This window comes from Curcuma longa, chromosome 4, assembly GCF_044706935.1.
Source record: "Curcuma longa cultivar G26 ecotype Majalengka, Jawa Barat chromosome 4, ITB_CL_G26_1.1, whole genome shotgun sequence".
Lineage (NCBI taxonomy): Eukaryota > Viridiplantae > Streptophyta > Magnoliopsida > Zingiberales > Zingiberaceae > Curcuma > Curcuma longa.
Window position 1 is genome coordinate 2077660 of NC_133864.1, and position 23027 is coordinate 2100686.

Here is a 23027-nt window from a genome sequence, read left to right on the forward strand (position 1 = left end):
TGCCTCTATAACACAAGTCTGTACACTCTTCTGATCAACAAATGCACAGCAGGCTCATCTGGCTCAACTGGCTCCTCAACATCAATAACACCTGCATCTTCAACAATATCTGCAACAACAATATCAATAGAATCAGAATTATCTGCAACTACAACATCACAACATAAAAAACTAAAGGAATCCTGTAGAGTAGTGAAATTAAGATCATGGTTGTCACAAACTCCACAATATATCTCCTCACTAGAATATTATGCTTGTCACTGGGTGATAGATGTTGTAAGTTGATTCAATTGTAACTATAATTTCTGAGTTGTTTGTTTAGTTCGAAAAGTTTAAGCTGCTTATTACAATGATAATTATTATTGTTGTAATACAAATTATTGTATTATGTCTTTAAGCACCTTCTAACTTCTCCAGAATTTTCAGAATTTTCTGGGTATCAGACACTTCTTCACTAGCTTTAGGTTGAAAATTTTAGCTTAGTGAATTGATCAACATTGTATTTCCCAGGGATTTTCTGTGCGCTACCTCTCTCATTAGCCCACTGATGGTGATTAAGTGCCACACTTTCAATCAATTCTTCGGCTTCTTCAAGGCTCTTATTCATTAAAGCACCTCCTGCAGCGGAATCTAAATATACCTTCGTTTGGTAATTAATTCCGTTGTAGAAAGTGTGTATAACAAGCCATCGTTCCAATCCATGGTGTGGACACTTCCTTAGCATTCCTTGGAATCGATCCCAAGCTTCAAAAAGAGTTTCACCATCCATTTGCTGAAAACTTGAAATCAAATTCCTCATGTGGGCAGTCTTGCTTGGTGGATAGAATTTATTCATGAAAATCTTCACCAATTTATCCCAAGAATCTATGCAATTTGGAGGTAGAGAGTGATACCAGTCCTTTGCCCGATCACGTAGTGAGAATCTGAAAAGAATTAACCTCTGAACGTCAAAGCTAAACCCTTGTTGTCTTCTTGTGCTGCAAACATCTGAGAATATCTCAAGATGCAAATGTGGGTCTTCGTGTGGACCACCCCCAAACTGGTTTTGCTGTATCATTGCAATGAAGCCAGGATTAAATTCAAAATTTGCTGCTTCAATGTTGGGGATGGCTATGCATGACGTTGAGCCTCTTGTTTGTGGTGCGGCATAGTCTTTCAATGATTTCTGGGCCATTGTTTGTGGTTGTACTTGAATAACTATTCTTTGTTCTCGAAGTCTCCTTCGGAGTGTTCTTTCAATTTCCGGATCAAATGGAAACTCCGAAGGATCGGCCCTGCTCATGCACCAAAATAAAAGAATGGATTAGATTGCCAGAAAAATAAAGAATATATGTGCAAATGAATTGTACCAATGAATAAAATGAAAAGAAATAAAAATAAAGAATGGGGCTATGTGTGTATAAGAAAATAAAAGAAAAAACCTCGTCAGGTATCCTCGAATTAAATCATTAGGTTTCTTACGTCACTCACTATTGGTTTGAAACGGTTCTAGAAGCCCGGTTCAAGGCATTCCCGTGTCACTCAGGCGCCCCGGAAATACTAAAAGAACCTTATCCACTGTCACTGGATACCCTTTTACGGATCTCTCCCCAATAACGAATGACCGCTAACTATTCCTCATAAGAATCCACTACGCATTAGGAAACCCCTCGGAATCTCGCCCGGTTCAAGGCATTCCCCATTACAGAGCGCCCCGGTATACGGCCTAATGATTCCCCAATACATAGCAAATTCTTACCCTCATGGATTCACACATACACAAGTTATCATCAATGTACAAGCACAAATCCATAAAATAATGCACAATTACATCATAGAAAATGGTAGATTATCAAATCCAAGTACAATCATCCATTACATCTGATTTACTACACTAGCTGAGGAGAGGAGAAATCCAACAGAAATTCAGCTTATAAACCAAGATAAAGCCCCAAAACCCTAGCTCTATCCCTTACCTATCCGGCTTCCTCTTCCTCGTTCTTCTTCTTGCTCGCGGCCGACACCACAGCAGCCTCCCCTTTAAGATCTGGAGTCGGAAACCAAAGAAACCATGGATCTAAGCTTAAAAACCAAGACCAAACCGAAACAAACTCAGCTTCTTACCGATCTGTTCCTTCCCTTCCGATTTGCCACCGCCGATCTGCCTACACCTCGTGAACCCAAGCTCCTACGAGATTAATCCTCCACCGAGCTACCCTTTGATTGCCGGAGATCCACTCGACTCTGCCCACACCACCGATCAGTAGCTCTTCCCGTTGGCGTCGGCGACTGAAGGAAAGAAAGGAGGCGTTCGATCGGGAGAAGCTCGCGATCGGGATCTGAACAGTAGCCGATCCCTTTTAACCGGCGTTAACGGGTTGAGATCCAAATCCACTAACCACATTAAACCACTAACCCATTAATCAATAACCCATTTAACCATTTCTTCCTAATTGGGCCTATTTAATTGACAGCCCAACTAACCCTTTAATTGAGCCCAATCAATCTAATTAAGCTCAATTAACTCCAATTAAGATTTTTTTAATACCCTAATATTTCGGTATTTTACAGTTATGCAACTAAAGGAAGGGATTTTTAGGGCATTGCCTCCTTAGCACAAGCCCATATAATTTCATCATCAATAAACTCAATTTTTGCAACTTGAATCACATCAATGAAAATTTTGCAACCAGAATCTACAAAAAATAACATTATCAAATTTAGAATTATCTACAACTACAACATTACAACATAAGAAATTAGTGGAGCATTAGAATTAGAATCAGGACTGTCACAAGCTCTACAATCCATCTCTACACTAGAGTATTGTGCTTGTCACTCGATGATTGATGTTGTGTGTTAATCCAGTTGCATTTGTAATTTCTGACTTGATTCAGCATCTTGTTGTTTGGACTGAAAAGTATAAGCTTCATGTTGCATTGAGAATTATTGCTGTTACAATAACATTTGTTGGATAAGCTCCTTAAGATCTTGTACTGACAATTCTAGTTGACTGGGAGTAGGAACTTCTTCCTTAAAATCTTGAAATGTCTCGTAGGAAGTTGGGCCGACCTACTGGACTAGATGTGGCCAGGTAGACATCAAGTCATCCTAAAATCTAAATGAAATTTGATATGTTGAATAAGAGTGATCAACCTACCGTACTTCCCTGTACCTAAAATGTGAATGATCAACCAAACCAAAATTATAGGTATTTGACAGTGATTCATACCTATGTTGCTATTGAGGCGGGAAGTATAGAGGTTCGAGCTGATAGTTCTGGGGTTTAGATTGGTGACACCGGACAGAATAGTGATTATTCTGGAGGCAGAAGATTGGAGGAGAATTAGGAAGAGACCAAGTTCGAGAAATTTGGAAAAATGAGTAGAAAGCTGCGACGACGTCGCCTTTAGGATTTTGCCAAAAAGGAAAATTTTATTTAATTAAACCAAACTTCTTCCACTAAATATCAACTCATAAGATGTTTATATAGACCCAAACTCTAAAAAAAATAAAAAGGAAAATTTCTTAACAGACTCGAAATACTAAAAATCCTAAATGGATTTCAAATATAAAATTCTAAAAAACATTTATAACAAACATAAAATCCTAAACAGACTTCAAATATAAAATCATAAGAAAAATTCTTAATAGGCTTGAAATCTTCAAAATTCTAAACGAACTTAAAATCTTAAAATATAAAAAAATAGAACTGTTTAAAACTACTCTAAATACTAAAAATTCTAAAAAATAATAAAAATAAAAATTATCAAAATAAGTAATAAAAATCCTCAGATCATCCTGCATTAGTAGGCCACGGGTTGATCATCTTCTTTGTCGATAGTCTCAATCGTCCTTCTTTAAGGCCCAAAAGGGAGGTTAGTAGCTTCGAGTTCTTCTCGTCATAGCTCGAAGCTGAGAGTTAATATATGGATGCTAGTTAAGGATAACTAGTTCATCTAAAGTGACCTTCCATGAGACTTTATGTGATTCTATACATGTCTATGAAGATTTCATTGTAGCTCGGGTTCAAGTTTCCTTCGACATGAGGTATTCAAGTCATCTTGGTCATGGAGACTTATACTTTGATATCTGAAACAACCTTCTCAATAGAGATGTGGACCCAGGACGATTGGGTATAAGTTGAAATGTCAGAAGGTGATTGACTAGCTCATACAGGATTCACCACTCTTTTTATTAGGAGACGTATACCCTATATCCACTTGTCAGAATTATTACTCGTATGTCTTTGGCCAAAGTAGAAACACGTCAAGAGGATGGTACTCATGGATAGATGTTTGAATAATTTGAATGCACAAGATAAGGAACAACTGTATGGGCTAGGTGTGACGTAGTCAATCAAGTAAGAACTGACACATAGATCATGTCCTTAACAAAGCATGTATTAGATGAGTGACAGGAACATACGCATGAACAACTGTAGCTGCTAAAGTGTTTAGATATAGTTCTGGAATCAATTGTGATTTTTTGATTAATTGGGAGTCATGATGTACTTACTAGGTGTCATCTTGATCGATCCATAATTAATGGTTAATTATGAATGACCAACATAAATCAGGAACTTATAAGGTCACACACACTATGAGATTATCTAAAAGATATAAAATGAGTTTGAGAATTGGATTCTCAGATTGAGAGAGATTGAGTTTGATTACACCAGACAGTGCAAATATGGAAGATATTTTATTAGAACGGAGGTGCAGATGGGCCTTATCTTTTTGAAGACAAAGTGGACCCTCTTTGGTTTAATTATTAACTAGATTAGTTTGGTTTTAATTAAAAGGTGGTTTGGTTTTGAACCAACATAGTTTTGTCTTGAACAAAACATAAGGCTATTGGTTTGGATTTTTGATTCACGAATCAACCCCGATATAGATCTATATCTCTATAGAAGAGAGACTTAACGGAATTAGAACACCTAAAGGTTTGGTTTTATTCTTCCATCTCCTCCTCCTAGCTGCCGCCTACCTTTCTCCTCTTGCCATCGCTGCTGACCACAAGGGTCTCACCCTTTTGTCTCGTCGTCCAAGAGGACCACCAGCGGCGGCCTTCTACCGAAGTCTAGCCTCCGGCCTCCCACTCCTCCTCCACCTGACCACTACCCCCTGGAGTGGAGTTGTCATGTTAGACAATAACCGAATAGCAAGGTGTTGTTCATGCTGTGAGTTCTTTTTCCTCCACCTTCGGCTATTATTTTGGTGAGCAATTATTGTTATTGAAACTCTTACAGTCGTCAAGCCTATTGCCCCTCAACGACTACGCTACGGAGTCATCAAAAACCACTAATGTGTAAAAGGAAAAGAAAACAATCTCAAAGTCATCAAAAACCACTAATATTCCCCGGCAACAACCATAATTTGATAAATAAATTTTTTTTTGTGAAATCAGATCGAATAATATTACTGAAACCCCTCCCTACACTAATGCAGTATCGAGAAAATGACCCAGATTGTCTCTTAAGGAATGTAGCCAGTGAATTCTAATCCTAAGATCAAGTTATTCAGAACTAGTGTTTGATTTTTAAGCTATAAATGAATGAAGCATAGACTAATCTAATCTAAATTAAGATTGCAAAGAATTAAAGAAGCACAAAGCAAGTCACAAAAGAAATGGAAATAAAGGATCGATCAATCGATAATATGGGAACACAGGATCAGATAAGATCAGTTTCGATCAATCAAATTGCGTGGGATTGGATCTAATCTAATGGAACTAGCAAGGAAAGAAATGGGGTTCAATCAACCAATAAGTTGTTCATTCAATCCGAATACCTTGAGATCTGATTGGGTTCCGTCGATCGAACTTGGTGTTCGATCGATCGGATAAAAACTATAAAAGAAGCTCGAGTTTCGAGGTTTTATACAATAATTCTCATCGATCATTGCTTTTAAGCACAACTCTGTTTGGCAAGTACTATTGTTGACACACCGAGTGGCTCTCCGATAACCCACGACGAAACTCTCTTCTTTAATTGTTGATAACTTTTATTACTTCCATTTCAGTTAAAGAATAGTTGTGTTACAATTCTCTTCTTCCTTTGTAACAAGTTTTTCTCCTTTTCTGATAGTAGTGTGATATTCACCCTCCCTCTATCACACTTTTCGGACCGACATTACATTTCTAGTTTTCTCACATTAGATCTTGCATGCTAATCTTTTTAAGTATTCTATTAAATCTTTCTTGTTAATCTTGGGTTTAGATAGTTTGGGTTTTATTAAATAAGTTACTTTTTATTTCAAAGCATTTGTTTTTCGTTGCTTACTCATACTTTGTTTATTGATTTGGAATTGGTTACTTTTAACTCTTAAATTTTTATACACTATTCACCCCTCTAGCATAGAAACGATCCTACAGATCCTACATGGATGATAGATTTGGTTGGGGGCTATGTTATTTCACTTTTTTTCATTGCCTTGTAATTAATGTTGTCATCCACATGTAGACTTATGTTTTGATGTATCACTAAGCATCTATGGTTGTGCTTGCAAGGAGTCATAGATCAATTTTAGGATTCAATCAATGACATGGTTATGTGTTAAGTCAAGGCATAAAGTTCCAAATAGCAAATGCAGAAGCAATTTGTTCCATTTACTTATGTTCCAATTCATTCTTTGGGCATCGCAAAATACTTAGCCTATCTTTTTCTTGAATTAGAACAACATTTGCAATGATTTTTTTTCATCCTAAATCTCTATAGTACCTTGTTAATATATGCATTTTGAGACAAATCCTAACACACTCTGTGTTCTATCATGGAATATTTTAATACCCATCAAATCAGATGCCTCACCCATAACTTTAATCTGAATATAGTTCAATTAGTGATTATCATGCATAATTTATGGTCAAATAAAGAAGCTTCTTGCTGAAGAAGAAATGGAATATTTTAATACCCATCAAATCATATGCCTCACCCGTAACTTTAATATGAATATAGTTCAATTAGTGATGATCATGCATAATTTATGGTCAAATAAAGAAGTTGTTTGAAGATACTTGAGTTAATTACCACAATAGTATACGCGATCACTAAATAATATTTCTTTTCATTTTCTTTTAATCTTCAATCAATAATAAAAAGATCCATTCATCACACGTGAACAAATACTTCACTAGAAATGCACTCAACAAATTCTAAGAGAATTTGATTGTAAAATAAAATGTTATTATAATCAAATTGATGTTTTTCTTTAAGAATACGATTTGTGTAATGAGTTGAAGTTACCAAAAAATTTTAACCAGGCAAGAAATAACAGGTCTTCAAAACAAGCTATTTTTTTGTCATGTGGCTAAGCCACAAAACAATTCATACAGTTCAGACTCGGAGAGTAATTTATCTAATGAAGTGTGTGTGTTCTGATAAGGGTGACTTAAAGGCCATTGCGATAAAGAATTGAGATGTCAGGATGTTGGATAGGTTGTGTCACATTTAGAAGATGGACAATATTATAAGAATCCAAATGAGTTTACTGCTTTTGCCAGATAAATCCAGGGGTATCCTGGAGCTAAGAAAATGTTTAATCTTGGTCGTATGATCGATTTCTTCCCCCATTTGTTAAAATTGATAATAAGAACTACAAATGCATGCAGAGTCCATATCAAGAATATTAGACGAGATCAAGCATAAGAAAATATCAAACATCAAATAATATTGCATATACATACAAGCAACATGAAAATCCAGACACTTTCTGAGTAGTTTGTGGTGTATAATGTGAAAGGTAGAATGGCGTGATTTGCTCAATGAAGCCCCAGCAAGTTACATACATAGTACCTGGAGCTGAAGATTTTGATCATGCAACTATTTCTGATTTTATTCAGAAAGCTCAAGATCTCTTGGTGAGTGTTAGAAGATTTTACAATTATATAATCTTTGTATTTTTCCTTGAAACTACTTGGTTGTTTTGATCAGGATCCATCAATTCTAGAGTGTGCTTGGGCAGAACTTTTAGAAAATAAAAAGTCAGGTACAGCTGAGGAGTTAGCAGAGGTACTTATTTCTGAACAGGTTAATATACTTGAACTCTGACCATTAGTTAATGGTGCTTGTCACATTTGTCAGATGATATATGGAAGCAGAGAATCTCTTGAAAGCTACTGTGCTCATCTCTTGTTGTCAAGAGATAATGTATATTTTAGTGTGGAAGCAGAGAATCCTGAATTCTGATTATTTCTCAGACATATTTAATATGCACCAGGGATTTGAAACAATGGTTAGTGGTAATACAAATTTACTCCTGTTTTTTTTTTTTTGTATTCTGTTATTTACAATTTAATTACTTGACAGTTCTTCCCTTGGTAATTTTGTCTCTAGTTTGTTTATATTCTTTAATACACAAAACCAGCTTGTGATATGCTTGAAGAAAAACTGAAACAAGGGTATGTGCATATATCCCTCTTTTTCATAATTTACCTTGGTTAACTAAGTGCCACATTTTCATCTTTGAATTTGCAGTACTTTTGAATCAGTAATTTGATGAAATCAATAGTGTGTCTTTCTCTTTGAATTATTGTTCTTCTAATTTCCTTCAACCATGCAAAGTTCATGTATTCTATCATCCAATCTTATTTTATGCTTTTTTCTTCATATATTAGTGTTTTGTGTTTCTTACAGAGTATGTGAGGTGATTCAACTCCTATTTAGGTGTATGCATAGGTGGCTTTTTAAAAACAGTGAGCTGGTTGCATGAAGTGTTCTAACCAACTCTATGACTATAATATAGCTTAATCCTTCTATCTTCTAATTATCCACTTGAATTTAAAAGAACTTTCAGTTGATACTCACTTGACCATTACCAGAGGATTTCATGGTCAAATTACTTCAGATTCTTTTTCTTCACAGTGGAAGCGGTGTTGGAAATTATATTAGTGGCGATAACAATGTTGCAGTTCAGGTAACTATCTTAACACAATATTATACTTTCATTTATTATTTATAGCATGCTCTATTATAAAATTTGTTTAATCATTAATTATTGTTTATTGTGATATAGTCAAAAACTAAAGAAGATGACTGCTGGAAATATCAGTGTTAATGCTAAATGTAAGCTGCTTCATTGGTCTGTTGATGGAGCTGTTGTAGAAGGTCGAATTGCATCCACGGATCCAAAAGCAAAAGTACATCACGTTCCTCTTGGTGGATCTTATTGGAAAGTTTGGATTGATAGAGTTTTAGTGGAGAAGGTGGAGCTAATTCGACCAAATGAAGAAATGCTTTTTCTTGAGGATGCAATAGGAAGCACAGTAGTTTGGGCATCAATGTTTATAGTTTTGTCTGACTGATTTGGATGAATCCATATATTGTTTGTAGTAAAGATGAACATGAACTTGGATTGTTTTGTCTAACTAAATGTAGATGGTTATCTTTGATATATTTGAGCTCTGATTTTATAATTGTGAATGTGATGTTATCTGATATTTGTATGTTGGATTATAAATGTTAGAGCTTTGAGCATGTTATAATTATTTATATTTGTATTATATATATTTGTGTATATAGGTCTATTGTAATTTAAAAATATAATTATCCGCAGCACGCGGACTGTGTGCTGCGGAAAGGTGCATCTTTCCGCAGCGCGCGGCTCGCGTGCTGCGGATGCACCTTTCCGCAGCACGCGGGCCGCGCGCTGCGGATGTACTATAACTTTCAACAGCTTAGAGTTATGCAGCACGCGATATGTTCTGTGAATAGCTTAATTATGCGCTGCGGAAAGTTAAATTTGTTGTAGTGATTGAGACTATCGACAAGGAAGATGATCAACCCGTGGCCTACTAATGCAAGATGATCTGAGGATTTTTATTATTTATTTTGATAATTTTTATTTTTATTATTTTTTAGAATTTTTAGTATTTAAGGTAGTTTTAAACAGTTCTATTTTTTTATATTTTAAGATTTTAAGTTCGTTTAGAATTTTGAAGATTTCGAGCCTATTAAGAATTTTTCTTATGATTTTATATTTGAAGTCTGTTTAGGATTTTAAGTTTGTTATAAATTTTTTTTAGAATTTTATATTTGAAATCCATTTAGGATTTTTAGTATTTCGAGTCTGTTAGGAAATTTTCCTTTTTATTAGAATTTTTTTTAGAGTTTGGGTCTATATAAACATCTTATGAGTTGATATTAGTGGAAGAAGTTTGGTTTAATTAAATAAAATTTTCCTTTTTTGGCAAAATCCTATAGGCGACGTCGTCACAGCTTTCTACTCATTTTTCCAAATTTCTCGAACTTGGTCTCTTCCCTATTCTCCTCCAATCTTCTGTCTCCAGAATAATCACTATTCTGTCCGGTGTCACCAATCTAAACCCCAGAACTATCAGCTCGAACCTCTATACTTCCCGCCTCAATAGCAACATAGGTATGTATCACTGTCAAATACCTATAATTTTGGTTTGGTTGATCATTCACATTTTAGGTATAGGGAAGCACAGTAGGTTGATCACTCTTATTCAACATATCAAATTTCATTTAGATTTTAGGATGACTCGATGTCTACCTGGCCACATCTAGTCCAGTAGGTCGGCCCAACTTCCTAGGAGACATTTCAAGATTTTAAGGAAGAAGTTCCTACTCCCAGTCAACCAAAATTGTCAGTACAAGATCTTAAGGAGCTTATCCAGCAAATGTTATTGTAACAGTAATAATTCTCAATGCAACATGAAGCTTATACTTTTCAGTCCAAACAGCAAGATGTTGAATCAAGTCAGAAATTACAAATGCAATTGGATTAACTTACAACATCAATCATCGAGTGACAAGCACAATACTCTAGTGTAGAGATGGATTGTAGAGCTTGTGACAGTCTTGATTCTAATTCTAATGCTCCGCTAATTTCTTATGTTGTAATGTTGTAGTTGTAGATAATTCTAAATTTGATAATGTTATTTTGTTGTATATTTTGGTTGCAAAATTTTCATTGATGCGGTTAAAGTTGCAAAAATTGAGTTTATTAATGATGAAATTATATGGGCTTGTGCTAAGGAGGCAATGCCCTAAAAATCCCTTCCTTTAGTTGCATAACTACTTGAATTAGAACTAGAGTCCTTACCTAACCAAGAGAAGACCACATTCACTTATCCAAAACCTTAGGCACCTTTCCGTACGACAAGGTATCTCTTGTAATCTTTTAGAAAATTTCATTGAGTTACTTGTAATTGATTTTATTGGTTGTGATACATTTTTTGATCCATTCTTTGTAGAGACTGATGTTGTTCCATCTTTTTTCTACCCCGCATGTATGAGGAAGATGTGTACATTCTCTCTCTATAGGCTCCAAGAGTGATTGGTCCAATTGAACAACCTCCAAACTCCAAGAAGAACTTACTAAGAGCAAATTGTGGGGGGAGAGGTGTTTACCTCAACTCATAGCATTCCACCTCAAGAGTGGATTTTGTTGGTGCAAGAAGCATTAAGATCTTACCTTGAGTTTCGATGTTTGACAATACACCTAAGTTTGGTCAGTTTGACCAAGGGATTGATCCAAACATGACTTGATATTTGGATGAAATGAGTGAAGTCTAGTCAGACCAAATGACTAGCGAGAAGTCCTAGTCGGTTAGACTAGGCAGTGGAAGTCCTGATCTGGAAGATTGGGCAAGAGAAGTCCTAATGAGTGAAGCTAGGCAGTGAAAGTCCTGATTTGGAGGATCAGACAAAGGAAAGTCCTAGTTGTAGGTTAGGCAAAGAGAAGTCCTAGTTTGGAGGATCAAGCGGAAGCCTTGGCAGAGTCGAAGCACTAGGTGAAGTCTGGGCTGGTCTGGAGGACCAAGTCGTAGTAGAAGTCTGGGCTAGTCAGAGAGGACCGAGCCGCAGCACAAATTTTGGGGGCTGAGGACAGAGCCGAGCAAAAGTCCAACGAGTCAGGAGGACTTGGTTGGCAATGACAAAAATTCTCTCAAGTGGAGTGGATAAGGGTGCGTTCCTAGAATGGAACAGTAGGCGTCAAACTAACCTAGGATTTTAGTAGAAATCTAACGTTAGATCCACAGGTAAAGTTAGGTTGTTTGTCTTCATGCTTGTCTTGCAGGAACCATGATGCAAGGGCAACACATGAGGAGTCAAACTTCAATGGGTCATAACTTTTGACTCGGGAATCAGAATGAAGCATGGTCGGATGCGTTTCGAAGATCTTTTAGAGGCCTTTACACTAGAGTCAAAAGTGACTCAAGTCAACTTGATATTGGAGTCAACTTGAGTGTCTCAAGTTGACTTGAGACTAGAGTCAACTTGAGTGGTCGAAATCTAATACAGATGCGCGGAGAAAGTCGATCGGGCTTACATGGAGTCGACTTGAGATCTACTAGAGTCGACTTGAGCATGCTATAAAAGGAGGGATGACGTGCACATCTAGAATATCAACATACAAGCAATCCTCCTCTCCTAGTGATGATTCTGAACACGAACGGAGCCAAGATCTTGCAACCGGGAAAGATCCAGTAGGAGTGCGAGGCGCTCAGGTCTTTCAGAACGGCGACAACTTGTTTGATTAATTTCTTATTACTTGTCTTACTTTCTGTTATTGTGTTTTATTTATTATTGGACTGTAAGATGGGTTTCTTTGCCTCTGAACAACTTCAGAAAGGAGACCACTAGTGGATGGGTGTCTCCCGTACATAGGCCTTGGATGTACTAACCTTGGGGGGTTAGGAACCAAGTAAATCCGCGTGTCCCTACATGTTATTCTAATTCCACTGCTAAGTTATTTTGTTAGAAAATGAACAATTTCGAAAAGCAACAACACGCTATTCACCTTCCCCCCTCTAGCGTGTTCCAACAATCCTACAATTTGTATCAAAGGCGACGCTCTTGATTGAACTAACCGCCAAGGGAGCAAGACGATAAAGATGGAGGGGGAGCAAGATAAATTTTTTAACATTCATTTTAAATTCCATATTATTTATTTTAAATGCAGGCAAAAAGGGCACTACAAAAATAAGTGTCCTACTCGTAAGATTCGGACGGCACCACCGGCGGTAAAGGAGCAACCGATGCTAGGAGCCCAAAGAAACAAGGATCATATCTAGTGTTTCAAGTGGCAAAGACATGGACATTATAAGAACCAGTGCCCGGAGAGAAAGACGACAAAAAAACCAGAATTGGAGGATGCGATTTTGGTAGTTTGCATATTCACGAGAATACCCCTAGGAAATTGCATGCTAGATTTAATATCTTTGAAAATTTGGATGTTTCTGAAAATTTAGATAAGGTAGAAAAAATCAACTTGACTAATTCAACAATTAATAATTTAGAAAATTTAGATAACTTGAATTTTGATAAATCTAAAAATTTATATAATTTGAAATATTTAAAATTTGATAACTTAGCAAATTTAAATAAATTGAATAATTCAACCTTGAATAATTCAAACTTGGATAAATCAAATAATTTGACTAAGTCAAATTTAAATAATTCTAAATTAGAAAATTTAAACTTAAAACTTATCAACAATGAAAATTTATCTAATTTAAATAAATCAATTAATAAATCTAGATTATATAATAATGTGACTAATTCAAATTTAATCAATTCAATTATTAATAATTCAAACATAATTAATCAAGATTTATCTCAAATAAATAAAAAATTAGATCAAGTTTTTAACTTATTCAACCAAGATAATGTTAAATTTAATAAATTAACTTTAATTAATTTAATAAATTTGAAAATTAATAACAATTTAACTAAATAAGATAAAATTAGTAACAATCATAATAAGTTGAATAATTCAAATTTAATTAATAATTCAAAATTAAAAGTTTAAGATAGTTCTAATATTAAGAAAAATTCAAACCCCACGAAAATAAATCCTAAAATTAATAAAATAATAAATAAAAATTTAAAATTAAATCTTGAAAATTATTACAATGAATATTCAAATCTTAAAAATAAATTAAATAATTTAAATATTAAAAATTTGAAATTAAATAATAAAGTTAACTATAATTGTGTACCCTTTAATTATGAAATATTGAATAATTATAATAAATTAAATATTTAAAATTTAAAATTAAATAATAAAATTAACTATAATTGAGTACCTTTTAATTATGAAATATTGAATAATTCTAAAAAAAAGTAAATTTTAAAATTCAAAATTTAAAATAAATAATTTAAAATTCTTAATTAAAAATTTAAACATTGAAATCAATTAAAAATTTAAAATTCAAAATCAATTAAAAATTTAAAATTTGAAATCAAGTTAAAAATAATTTAAAATTCAAATTCAATTTAAAAATTAATAACTTAATTCAAACAAAAATTTAAAAGCCATGAATTTAATTATAATAAATTACTTTTAATTATGAAATTAATTCAAAATATTACTGAATGTAACAAAAATAAATAAAATTTAAAGAATGTCAAAGTGGGTTGACACACTCGCGGGTCCACATGATATATATCAAATCATGAATTTGATATATTATTAAAAACTAAAAATTATTGCGTGAATTATTTGACTCATGCATACTTGTCATGTCATGTATATATTTTATTTTAAATGCTTATAACATGTCATGTCATCATGTTTCTTTATTGTTTAAATTAGAATGTATGTTTTTTCTAAACTTTAAAACCATAATATTTTAGCATTTCAAATTAAGATTATGTGTTTAACACACTAAAGTCATAGTTTTTGGGATGTTCACAACTATAGTCTATATATTTTGGCTATATGAAAATGTAGAGTAGCCTTCGTTGTCGAAGTTTATGGGTATACCAAACCGTAGTTATAAGTTCATTTTATCTATATTGACCAATAAATGTTCTCACGATGCATTGGATGTGAGACTATATATCATTCAAGGTAAAAGTGATAATGTTAAAATCTACCCTATAGTGCCATTATAGAAACTAGTATATAGTATGTAGCTTTGATTTAAAATCACAATATATGACAATTGAGAACGGAATCTATAGGTTTTATGGATTCACAATGTAGCATATTGTCTTTCATGTTATAAATATTCAAAAGTTGACAACTTTGATGAATGCTAGCTTCTACTTCTAATCTATAATATAAAAGTTTCTGACACACTATATTGTATAGTCTAATAATATATAGTATGGATAATGATCGATATAATTTATTGCTTTCAAGATTTGCATTTTTATTGATGGAGTTAGTTTCTTAAAGAATAATTTTGAAGGCAGACCAAAAATTTTGTTCTTATTCTACGAGTCTCTAAGAGATATATATGTCAATATACGATAGGAATCATAATTTAGTTTTAAGAAATTAAAAGTAGTTGCCCCACGCATGCCCTAATGTGCCAAAAAAAATAAAATTTCCATGAAAATCCTACAGAATAAATTAATATCAAATGTCAATTTCCTCCCATCTTTAGCTAATGAAATACCAAACTAACTAATATTTATTAAAATTAGCATTTTGAAACCCCAAAAATAAATAACTATATTTAACATATAAACCTCCATACTTTTCTCTACCCTATAAATATATATAACCCCTCACAAGTTTCATTGCAAAGTAAACTAATTAATCTCCCTCTCTCTAATTAGAATGCCCGGGAAAGATGTGGTACCTATCACTATGCGATCAAGGGAACTCAAAGAAACATCTAAAGCCTCAATTCAAACAAGAAAAACCAAACCGATGCCTCAATCATGTTCTAGCCCCACCACCTTAAAGCAAATGCGGTCGGTACGAGCAATTGGAATGCTTTATATAATCATTTTGTCTTTACTTTCGGAATGTGGAATGGCATCAGACAACCCTGTCATCTATGACTACTCCCCTTATTTTCGTGTCTACAAAGACGGCTCTGTCGAGCGGCTCAAGGAGGAGGAGCAAACACCAGCCGGCCTAGACCCCCTCACTAGTGTCAACTCGAAGGATATCCGCATTACTGCTGACGTCTCTGCCCGCATCTATCTTCCTCCTATCACCTCTACTAGCAAAAAGCTCTCTCTCATCCTGTATTTTCGTGGCGGCGGCTTCTGCATACTCTCTTCTGCCTCCCCCATCGTCCATCGCCATCTCAATGGCCTCGCAGCGGTCTCCTCTTCTATCATCCTCTCTGTCGACTACCGTCGCGCACCAGAGCACCATATCCCTGTGCAATATGATGATTGCTGGGCTGCTCTCGAATGGGTCGCATCCCATCGCAGTGACGTAGGTGAGAAAAATGACAATACATATGTATTTTGGAAAATAATACATAGAAAAATAATGTTTTCTTTGGCACATAATCCTTTGTAGAACCTTGGCTCATCGATCATGCTGACTATGATAGAGTCTATCTAGCCGGCGATAGTGCTGGAGGTAACATCGTGCACAACCTGGCTATGCGAGTTGGGTCTCAAGGGCTCTCCAATGGCTTGAAGCTAGCAGGGACGATACTGCTAGATCCTTACTTCTGGGGGAAACAATTAACAGCCTCGGAGGCGGCAGCTGACCCAGAATTAAGGAAAAGGTTGGATCAATTGTGGGGGATGATTTGCCCAGAGTCGACGGCTGGGAATGATGATCCGCGTGTGAATCCCTTGGCGGTGGGAGCGCCAAGTTTGGAAGATCTAGGGTGCATGCGCATGCTGATGTGCACATCAGAGAAGGACGCGATGAGGGATCGAGCACAGATGTACTATAAGGCATTGACGACGAAGAGTGGATGGCTCGGGAAGGCAGAGTTGTATGAGACAAAAGGGGAGGATCATGGGTTCTATCTGAATGATCCGGACAGCAAAAGCACTACTATGCTCCTTGCTAGAATTGCCACCTTCTTGGCTTGATGTTGAATCAATCCTTGTTTCACTCTGGCGTACCATGATAATAAAAATAAATGTCAACTCATGCTATGTTAGGGGTTGACTTTGTATGTCTTTTCTACTCAACATTAATTCTGACTAAAATTATAATATATAATAACTCTAAAAAGTTAAATTAAATATATCATTTATATATTGATATTGAGTAGTAAAATCGATCATCATAATTATGACTAATGTAAAATGATTGATTCTTCACTATTATTTTATATTATTATTCAAAATGATTGATAGGAGGGTTGGGATAGCTCATTGGAGTCTAATTCTATTATGGTATAATATTAAATTCAATTCAATTCGTTTGTCAATTATTTTAATAAAGCAATAGGTATTTACATTCTCTAATTTTAGAAAACGAGTCATGATCTAATGCAGTTAATTCCGAACAGGTTCCTAATCTTCTCTCTAACCTCACGGGTGACAGTGAACCTAATGGAGGCATACCAAGGGTTGCGTGATTTTACAGGGTCCATGTCTAGGGCTTAAAAAAGGAAAAGGAGGAAGGACGGGAGGACTTGCGGGCTGGCGGGGACGATGAAGCTGTGTAGGCGGATTGTCGGAGGTGAACATACAGGATGAGGAAGATGAAGGGGAAGAAGAAGGATACAAGAGCAATGGGCGGCGGGGGGGGGGGGGGGGGGGGGGGGGGGGGGGGGGGGGGGGGGGAGCTACACGTCGGCCTCTCAAACCTAATAAACATGTGGGCACCACCCAATCTAACCGTCCGATCGATAAGGCGAAAAGGCGGGATGATTTCCTTGCCATTGATCCAGCTCGCTGTCCCACCAAATCTTGGCAATCATGGTGATTCTGTTTTCACATTGGACGCCTCACCCGGACATGTCGTTGCCATTAATGTGTCTCAAAAATGACATGTGTGGAGACGGCGCACATCGCTTTGCTCGAAGGCACATTCAATTAGGCACGATCCTTCATGTAGGCCTGATTCGCTAATTCATCGCGTGACTTTCTTGACCCAAGATTATGTTGTGGAACTGGTCTAGTTAGTCTGACTCGCGCCTCCTTCGACTAGATTGCAGGGGAGACTTGTGTTATGAGCTGATATATCCTGGTCAAGAAAATCAAGGACCAATCTAGATGGAAATAACATGTCGGATGGAAGAAGTGGGAGCAACTGCCTGATTGACTCTATGTCTGACTAACTCCATGCCCGACTGCTCCACGCTCGATCGACTGGCATCGACCGACTAACTCCATGCCCGACTGTCTCCATTCCTGATTGTTTTCATGCCCGATTGGCTCCATGCTCGACTCACGTGGGTTGGAACGACACATGGAATGACATCGTACGCAGAACGGTAGGTAACCTAATGCATTATTAATACAACATGGTCTTCTACAACACTAGGTATGGGTGATGGAACCCTCCTCTACGATGATGGGATATTTTCCTTACCACCGATGTGACATCCCCTCCGATGACCCTATATAAAAGGAATCCGCTTTCGCGGACCCAAGTATGTGCACACACATACATTCACACCATCCTCTACATCCAGTTCTCTCTTTCATTCTTCTTCTTCATCACCTCTTACTAGCAAATTGACTTGGGCATCAGAGTAGCTGAGCTAGGGCACCTTCTGGCCTCCAATCCATTCTAACCCTATGTCTCCTCTTTGAAGCCTTGTAGGATTGTCGTCTTCTCTCAACTACCCATGGACTTCAAGCAACTCCGTCAATACAGAAGCCAGGTGTCTGATGATTCATCTTGAGGCAATCCCAGACAGGAATAATGTCCTTTCCTTAACATTTGTTTTGATGACAAACCTCATGATCTCCTAGGTTTGACTCATGCCACTTACAATATTCACATTGTTAGGATCTATTATTATGTTAAATTAATTCAAAATCTAGATGATTGTAAAAATTAGTAAGTAAATTCATTATATATTCCTTTTACAAAAAGGAGCACAATTAGTAGATTTATTTTTATTTAATTTAATTATCCAAAGAGACACATTACATATCAATTTCAAAAATAATAATAATAAATGATTAAAAATAATAAAAAGTGAGAAAACTAAATAATTCAATCTTCTTCTAATTCTGAATAATTTAAAATATAATATATGATATTTTTCTAAATAATGTATCTGATTTTTATTAATACTTAAATCATGCACGATACTTTTTATATTTATCAAATCGTAGGCTACTTTCTTAAAATATCTCTCCCTTCGGGCGTGCACTTATCTTACACATTTGAGACGCTAAAAGAAATTTACAATTTGTAAAATTGAGTCAAGTTGTAGTGGAGTTTAACGTACTATTCCTTTCTTTTTAAAAAAAAATTATATTTTTTTAAAATCATACTACGAGTTAAATATTCGATGGAATCAAGATCAGAGAGCATGTTTACACTCAGACAAGCCTAAAAAATATAATAGTAATAATTTGAATCAAATTTGATAAATTTAAAATCATTAATGAATTTTAATCAAAACTAATTGATAACTTTAGACATATCTGAATCAATCCAAACCAGAATCAATGCACTTTTAGAAGTCTCCTGAGTTTCATCATGCCCTCAAATCTTAATTCCACAGTCTATATAACATATTGTGGGTTTTTAAAATTTATACAACTTAGTATAATTTTAGTACAACTTACTATTATATTTAGGCCTATCATATTTACTCAACAATAACATCAATATATTTCTAAAACTCTTCTAACTTTGACCATATTTAAAATTTTAAAATTTGAATATTGTACTATCATTAGTGAGTTTTGATCAAAACTCACTTATAACCTGAATTACATCAAAATCAACTCAAACTAGGCTCAATGTACTTCTAGGAGCCTCTTGTATTTCAGTATGCCATCAAACTCTAATTCCACAACTTAGAGAAAATGTTGTGAGTTTTTAAAATTTAGATAATTTTATATAATTTTGGCATAAAGTCACTGTTAGACTTAGATATATTATATTTACTCAATAACAATATCAATATACTCCTGAAACTCTCCTGATCATGTCTAAAATTTTAAAATCTAGACACTGTATGACCATCAGTGAGTTTTAGCCAAAACTCATTGATAACCTTAGGAACATCATAGTCAATTCAAACTAGGACAAATGCACTCCTAAGAATCTCCTGAGTCTCATTATATCCTCAAATGTTAATTCCACAGCTTAGATAGTATGTTGTGAGTTTCAAAAATTTAGATAAATTTATGTAATTTGGTTCAAATTCACTGTTGGATTTAGATATATTATATTCACCCAACAATAGCATTAATATGTTCTTGAAACTCTTCTAACTTTAACTATATCCAAAATTTTAAAATCTAGATATTATACGACTATTAGTGAGTTTGGGCCAAAATTCATTAATGGTCTTACATACTTCAAAACCTAGAATTTTGCATATGGTGAGACTCAAGAGGCTAGTAGGAGTGTATTTGTTCTAGTTTGAGTTGATTCAGATGTAGTTAAGACCATCAATGAGTTTTAATCAAAACTCACTTATGGTCTTATAGACTCCATAATCTAGAATTTTGGGCATGGTGAGAGTCAAGAGGTTCCTTTGAGTTCATTGGTCTTGATTTGGATTGATTCTGATCTGCTAAAACATCAGTGAGTTTTTGGCTAAAACTCACTGATGACCCTACAATGTTCATATTTTAAAATTTTAGAAATAGTTAGAGTCATAAGAGTCCCAAAAACACATTAGTATTGTTGTTGAGTGAATATGATAAATCTAACTTAATAATAAGTCATACCAAAATTATACTAAGTTGTCTAAATTTTAGAAATACATAATATTCTATTTAGGCTATAGAATTAAGGTTTTAGGGCATGGTGAGATTCAAGAGGTTCATAGGAGTGTATTAGTTCTAATTTGAGTTAATTTGAATGTTTCTAAGGCAAACCTCAATAATGAGTCAGTAGTGAATTTTGGTCAAAACTTATTGAGGGCCTTAAACTTATTAGATTCAATTAAAATTAAGACTATTGTACTCTTAAGACTCTCTTGAGTGTGACCATTGTTAAAACCGATGGAATCAAAATATCTCCACAATGGCATGATATTGTCTACTTTGGGCCTAAGCCCTCATGGCTTTGTTCTTAGGCTCTCCCCAAAAGGTCTCATACCAATGGAGATACTTTCCATCCTTTTAACCCCATGATCTTTTCCATGTACTTTAGATATGGGACTATGTTTGCACCCTTACAACCCAACAATCCCCCTCAAACAAAGGACCACAGGCCCCCTCAACGTCGTTTTTTTGATGTCTGAATCCTCGACCCACCAGGACTTTTTGCCCCTCGGTCCACCCGACCTACTAGGACTTCCCACCTTGTCGCAGCTAGGACTTTTTGTCCCTCGGTCCACCCGACCTACTAGGACTTCCCACCTAGCCGCAGACTTTTTGCCCCTCGGTCCACCAGACCTACTAGGACTTCCCACCTAGCCGCAGCTAGACTTTTTGCCCCTCGCGACCTACTAGGACTTCCCACCTAGTCGCAACTAGAACTTTTGCCCTTCTGTCCATCCGACCTACTAGGACTTCTCACCTGGTGTCTGGTCCTCTTGATTCAGACACGGGAGCACTCACTTCCTTTGTTTTAAGGTTCAAACCACATGGTTAGATCTAGATCATGGCTCATCCGGCGGTTAGTCCGGTGAAGAGCGGTCTCGCTCTGATACCACTTGTTAAAACCGATGGAATCAAAATATCTTCACAATGGTATGATATTGTCCACTTTGGGCCTAAGCCCTCATGGCTTTATTCTTGGGCTTTCCCCAAAAGGCCTCATGCCAATGGAGATACTTTCCATCCTTTTAACCCCATGATCTTTTCCATGTACTTTAGATGTGGGACTATGTTTGCATCCTTACAACCCAACAACCATGTCCTCTATTCTTAATTCCACCCTATATTTAGCCCGTTGTGAGCTTTTGAAAAAATTTGATAATTTATTGAACCATGTACTGACTTTTGCTAATACCTAAATCACGCATCACACTTTCATATTTATCAAATCACAAACTTCTTTCCTACAATATTGTTCCCTCTATCCACATGCTTATTTGATATATATGAGTCACTAAAGCACATTTAAAATCTTAAAAGATAGGTCACATTGTAATGGGTTTTAAAAGCACGGTTTATTTTTTTTTAAAACATCACGATGAGCTAAATATGAAGTGAAATAAATATTAGAAGTAGTAGTTACACTCAAGAGAGTATCAAGAATACAATAATTTTAATTTAGATCGAAAGTGATAAATATAAGGTTATCAATGAGTTTTGGCCAAACTCACTGATGACTATAGACACATCTGAATTAATCCAAACCATGACCAATTACTCCTTGGAATCTCCTGAGTCTCACCATGGCCTTAAACCTCAATTCCATAGCTTATATAGCATGTTGTGAGTTTCTAAAATTTATACAACTTAGTATAATTTTGGCTCAACAACATATTGTGTTTTGGAACTCTTCTGATTCTAACCATATCTAAAATTTTAAAATCTAAACATTGTACACTCATTAGTAAGTTTTGATTAAAACTCATTAATAATCTTAGTCACATCAAAATTGACTCAAATTATGACCAATACACTTCTAGGAGCCTTCTTAATCTCACTATGCTCTCAAACCTTAATTTCACATCTTAGATAATACAATATAAGTTTTTGAAATTTAGAATTTCACATCTTAGATAATATAATATAAGTTTCTAAAATTTATATAGTTTTATATAATTTGATATAAACTCACTGTTGAACTTAAATATATTATTTACTCAACAACAATACTAATATATTTTTGGGACGCTCTTGACTCTGATCATGCTTAAAATTTTAAAACTTGAATATTTTATCATTGAATTTTAATCAAAAACTCACTAATGGTCACACATACCCAGAATCTAGAATTTTGAGCACGATGAGATTCAGGAGTCTCTTAGGAGTACATTGATTCTAGTTTGGATTGATTTTGATATAACTAAGGTCATTAGTGAGTTTTGGTCAAAATTCACTAACAATTTCAAGAATGATTAGAGACAGGAGAGCCCCAGGAATACATTGATGTTGTTATTGAGTAAATATGATAGATATAAGTCTAATAGTAAGTTGTGCCAAAATTATATTAAGTTGTCTAAATTTTAAAAACTCATAGCATGCTATCTAGTCAGTCAAATTAAGGTTTGAGGGCAGAATAAGACTCAGAAGGCTCTTAGGAGTGCATTGTTCTTGGTTTATCAAT

General features: G+C 35.2%; 1 protein-coding gene and 1 non-coding gene across 2 annotated transcripts; both read left to right on the forward strand.

The window, feature by feature from the left end:
- Nucleotides 1-695: 695 nt before the first annotated feature.
- LOC141828713 (small nucleolar RNA R71) lies at nt 696-802 on the forward strand. Its single transcript, XR_012601809.1, has one exon. It is a non-coding gene; the product is annotated as a small nucleolar RNA R71 (small nucleolar RNA).
- Nucleotides 803-15716: 14914 nt separating this feature from the next.
- On the forward strand, nt 15717-16747 carry LOC141826354 (2-hydroxyisoflavanone dehydratase-like). The gene is made up of 2 exons (XM_074713594.1): nt 15717-16134; nt 16218-16747. Exons 1-2 carry the CDS (start codon nt 15717-15719, stop codon nt 16745-16747), a joined length of 948 nt encoding a protein of 315 aa, XP_074569695.1.
- Nucleotides 16748-23027: the final 6280 nt, after the last annotated feature.